The 4,732-nt window shown below is 38.2% G+C and overlaps 1 protein-coding gene across 2 annotated transcripts; it reads right to left on the bottom strand.

Moving 5' to 3' along the window:
- Nucleotides 1-6: 6 nt before the first annotated feature.
- Nucleotides 7-4,032, bottom strand: LOC116379118 (receptor-type tyrosine-protein phosphatase mu-like). Of its 2 annotated transcripts, XR_004212380.1 has the most exons (4): nucleotides 4,022-4,032; nucleotides 2,327-2,414; nucleotides 551-627; nucleotides 7-154 (listed from the first exon to the last, which is right to left on the bottom strand). XR_004212380.1 is itself a non-coding variant. In XM_031841046.1 (3 exons), exons 1-3 carry the CDS (start codon nucleotides 2,487-2,489, stop codon nucleotides 107-109), a joined length of 288 nt encoding a protein of 95 aa, XP_031696906.1. In that variant the 5' UTR covers nucleotides 2,490-2,838; the 3' UTR covers nucleotides 7-106. The 2 variants fall into 2 exon arrangements, 1 of the variants encoding a protein (XP_031696906.1); XM_031841046.1 differs by lacking the exon at nucleotides 4,022-4,032 and having other exon boundaries at nucleotides 2,327-2,838.
- Nucleotides 4,033-4,732: the final 700 nt, after the last annotated feature.

Here is a 4,732-nt window from a genome sequence, read left to right as displayed (position 1 = left end):
CTACAGACCCTAGGGTTCAGTTAGAGTGTTGTTACTACAGACCCTAGAGTTCAGTTGGAGTGTTGTTACTCTGAGGACACAGAGAGCAACATCAGAAGACAGTGTTTCACTTCTTACCTTGAGTAGCGACGTAGTGGTTCGGTCTGTGGTAGCCCTGAAGAGAACCGAGGAGGAACAGCTGTCAGTGACATGTCCGGTCCATCATCATCATCATCATCATCATCATCATCATCATCATCATGGACACATTACCTAACTTCCAGCTGAAGAGAAGCTGATCCTACAAATCAAATATTCCTCTCTGGACTCTTTGTAGAACTTTTGTCTTTTCTGTTTATTGTTGAGCACCAAAATACCAAATAAACAATTTAAGAAATGTAAGAAATGGAGCAGCTCAAAATGGCCTCATGATGCTGGTGAACACACATCTTCTCAGCGAGTGTGTTTACAGTCAACAGCAGGTGACTGATGACCACCGTCGTCATGGAAACAGGACGTTACAGATCGACCTTTTAAAGGAACTAAAGTAAAGTGTGTGTGTGTCACTCACGTCCACATAGTTGGCGTTGATGTAGTCAGAGCCGCCGTCTCCGTCCTGAGGCTGCAGACGCACACGAGAGTGGTCGTCTGGAACACACACGTTAATTGGTGAGCTTGTTGCCGTGGTGAAGCTGAATATAATCACCTCTAATGAGCTGCTACTAATAAATGAATACATTGTCTCTCATGTAATAATCTCATTAAACAAACAGAGATTAATTATGTCTCATTATCACACACATTTATTATGCCTTTGTTCTCAATTTGATAGAAACGTGAAACTTTCGTCAATAAATAAAAAGCACACGGTGTTAAAACTGAATGACGATCAATCAACCAGAAAAATAGTTGCAGTTTGTATTTCTGTCCATTGATTGGTTGACTAATTATTTTGTATTTATTATTAATTATTTAGAATAGAAATATCAGACTGTAACGTAGTTATAAACAGATTAATGCTTACTAACTTATAAGATATAATATTAATATTTCATACAGCTGTCTGTCTACAAGAGGATTTAAGATTTATAAACACACATTTCTGTTATTAACCAGTTATTACATGTTAATAGACTGATTATAGATGATGAATACCTGCAGACGTCGTCTTTAAACGTCCACGTTTGAAATTAAACTGTGGTTCGCCACTATTTCATCTTTTTAGGTTACATTAATAACCCTGGTTCTAAGCTATTCAGGTGAATACAGTTCTGATATAAATGAAACAACTGTAAGTGAAAATAACGTGTGTAATATTTCTGTAACTTGTCCGTTATTCATTTGTATATGTATTCATTTTATTAGCACTATCCAGATGTTTGTTATTGTTTGGAGGGTTGAACAGCTGATGTTTCTAACTTCGTAACATTAACCGAAGTGAGCAGATTCCTCTTAGTACATTATTACTTTATTACTTTATTAAAGGCTGTACTAGTACAAGTACAACATGTCATATTTATATTCTTGTATTTTGAATTGATCTATTGTGGATTATGTTTTTGTAATAATGTGTTGCTGATGATGAAGTGTATATAATGGTTTGATTAATGTTTTTGTACATGCATGTTGTTTGGAGGCTGTTCAAAAACAATAAACGTAAATAAGTTCACAAGTTTATTTTGTATCCATTGATTTGATTTCTGTTTGTTTTCTGTTTCTGTCAAATCTAAAAAAATATAATAAATAAATCAATAGACAAATTAATTCACAAGTCGCTGTCAGCCGGTGTCATTCTTGCAGCTGATTGGCTGTCACTGCTGTCACACACTGTTAACAGGACACACACCAACAAACAGACCTGTGTGTGTGTGTGTGTGTGCGTGTGTGTGTGTGTGTGTGTGGGTGTTTTAACGGCTGGTGTGAATACGAAGTGTGTCCCTGCAGGCCACCATAGCCTCGGCCTCCATCACACCTCATTAGCATAATTACAGCACCACAGGACAGAGAGAGTGAGTGTGTGTGTGTGTTGCTGTCAGCCAGCAGCTGAAAGTGAGCAGCTGTCAGCAGTAACTTTCTGGGACGTTAGCACATTAGCTTCAGCGGTAACATGTTGTGTCTCTGAGACCTGGAGCTGTGTGATGATATGAACTGACATGAGATCAGCCTGATGGTGTGTTTCCTGTCTGACTTCAGCTGGTTGAACCGAAGTCAAGAGCCAAACCAAGACCAACAACATCACGTTAGGTTTATTAATTAAATATGAGTAATATTATTTATCTGTTCTACCACAGTGAGGCTTCCACAGTGCCCTTGAGCCTGGCTTTAGACACAGTGGGTGGGTACCTACAGGCGATGATGTTTCCGTAGCGATTCTTCATGCGGTTCTCGTCCTTTTTGGCCGAATCCCACGGAGCCGACTGTCCCTCAAAGAAGCTCTGAAAAGGCAGAAAGAAGGAGAGATTGTTTAAAGAGAACAGATGCAGATGATGAAACTCAGTGAACGACTCCATAAATAATGCAGAGGATGTGTTTGATTTCCGTTCTCTCCCTGAACACACAGGCGCTGCTTTTATGGTCAGAGCAGATGATTAAGTCCAATTATGAAAAGGAGGCTCAGAGAGAAGCCAGAGGCGTCTAAACACGTCTGTTTTTATACCGTGTTCAGAGTGAAAGTACGTGCTGAAACAACACGTTCACTCCCCGAAAGATCTACAGTGAAATATTACTTCTGATGCAGTTTACAGTTGGTTTGTAAACATTTTGGACTTCTTTGTTTTTTACAAGCTAATTTTAAACGTGGGGCTGACAGTAGTTGAGGTGTTTTGTCTTTTTGTTGTAGTTTTGTCTCTTTGTGGTTGTTTTGTCTCTCTTTGTGGTTGTTTTGTGTCTCTTTGTGGTTGTTTTGTGTCTTTGTGGTTGTTTTGTGTCTCGTCACACACACACGCACACACACACACACTCTCTCTACATGATTGACAGCGAGGAACAAATGGAAATGGAATGAACTAATGACTGCTGACAGCAGCTCAGCTCTGACTGTGTGTGTTTTAGATGCTAATGCTACCTGTCCCCTTAACCTACCAACAGTTAATGTAAAGGTCAAAGGTCGTGTCTGACTCCATCTTCTCTCAAAAATAAAATGACATAACATAAAGATTTTATATTAATTTGATGAAGAACACATTTGGATCTGAATCATAAACAAACTATCTTTAACTTTCATCAACATTACATGGTGAGACGTCTGCGCTGCGTTCACTTGGTGTCGGAATAATCGGACAAATGAGAACCGACGGTGAACTTCACCTGATGTCTGAACATCAACTCGCAGCTTCAACGTGAGCATACAACACGTCCATGTTTCCACTTAAAGCTCATGAACCGTCTGAGGAGCAAATTAATATCATATATTAATATACATTATATATTCTAACTTCTCTTTTGACCTGCATGCGTTTTCTGTTCTAGCGTGTTTGAAGAACCTCGGGACTCCCTGAGAACCTGCTGCTCCACCGAGACGTTGAGTTTAGAACATTTAACCTCACTGGACCTTCATGTCATCATTTCACCAGGAAACACGTTGATTGTTGCTCCTCGTTATCACTTTTACATCAAAACGGTTCAGTGGAGAGAAGTTAAACTCAACATTGTGACTAAAACACTCAGATATCAGTGGTAGTGTTCACACATCAAACACATGATGTCATGTTGGATGTTATTCAGATCATCAGCTTTAGAAATAAAACTAATGGAGTCCTGGTGAAGCTTCCTGCTGAACGGAGACTAAGAAATAAGATCACACGTCATTTATCCAGAGAAACTAAAGAAAGTAAGATTCATGATAATAATAATAATAATTTATATTAATAGTAACCTTCAGAAGAGCAGGAAGTGATGTTAAAAACATTCTGGGTTTGTAATGCTAATACAAGCTGAGGCTCGGTGATGCTAAGCTAACAGACACCAGTGCTAATGTGTGTGTGTTTGGTGTCACTAATCTGGTGTAAAAGAAGACAGGATGAAAAGCAATAAGGCGTCTTACCTCGTTAAGCTGTCCAATCAGATTAAGATTAAAGGAGAAGCATGGAGGGAAATAACAACATTGCTAATCAAAAGTCCAATCAGTGATTGTGCTTCATCAACACGCTTCATCAACACGCTTCATCAACACGCTTCAAACCACAAGAGGAAACATGGAGCTTCAACACCTTTCTTTACTTTACTTTGAAACATTGACTTTTATTCTGAAAGAGTGAAATCATAACATGAATGTTCATTTGGCTCTTTGGTGGATATGAATGAGTGAATGAATGAATGTGTTTAAAGCATGAACTGCTTGTTATGAAACCATGAATTCATCTAATTTAATAAGATTAATAAAGTTACAGAAACACCAACAAACACTTCTGATATTTTACAGCAACTCGATTCAAACAAGTTTAAAACCAATGAGATGAAACCTCGATGAGGACCAACGTTAGTCATGGAGTTCCACAAGGTTCTGTGCTCGGACCAATCTTGTTCACCTTATATATCCTTCCTTTAGGCAATATTATCAGAAAACACTCTATAAAATGTCATTGTTATGCAGATGATACTCAATTATATCTGAAAGTGCAAAATGAGTAAACTGCAAGCATGTCTTCAGGACATAAAACCTGGATGAGCTGCAACTTCCTATCGAACTGAAGTTATTCTGCAAGAAACCAATGATCTAATATATATATATATCTATATATATATATATATATAT

This window comes from Anarrhichthys ocellatus, unplaced genomic scaffold (genome assembly GCF_004355925.1).
Source record: "Anarrhichthys ocellatus isolate YVR2014 unplaced genomic scaffold, GSC_Weel_1.0 scaffold3733, whole genome shotgun sequence".
Taxonomy (NCBI): Eukaryota; Metazoa; Chordata; class Actinopteri; order Perciformes; family Anarhichadidae; genus Anarrhichthys; species Anarrhichthys ocellatus.
The sequence above is the reverse complement of the archived record's forward strand: the minus strand, read 5'-3'. Positions and strand labels throughout refer to the sequence as shown.

Excerpts from the sequence above, each read along its gene's own strand:
- LOC116379118 (XM_031841046.1), bottom strand. The coding sequence starts at position 2,489 with ATGGAGTCGTTCACTGAGTTTCATCATCTGCATCTGTTCTCTTTAAAC. Across the intron at positions 628-2,326 it reads CTACGGAAACATCATCGCCT|ACGACCACTCTCGTGTGCGT; the intron begins GTAGGTACCCAC and ends TGTGTGTTCCAG. Across the intron at positions 155-550 it reads TCAACGCCAACTATGTGGAC|GGCTACCACAGACCGAACCA; the intron begins GTGAGTGACACA and ends GGTTCTCTTCAG.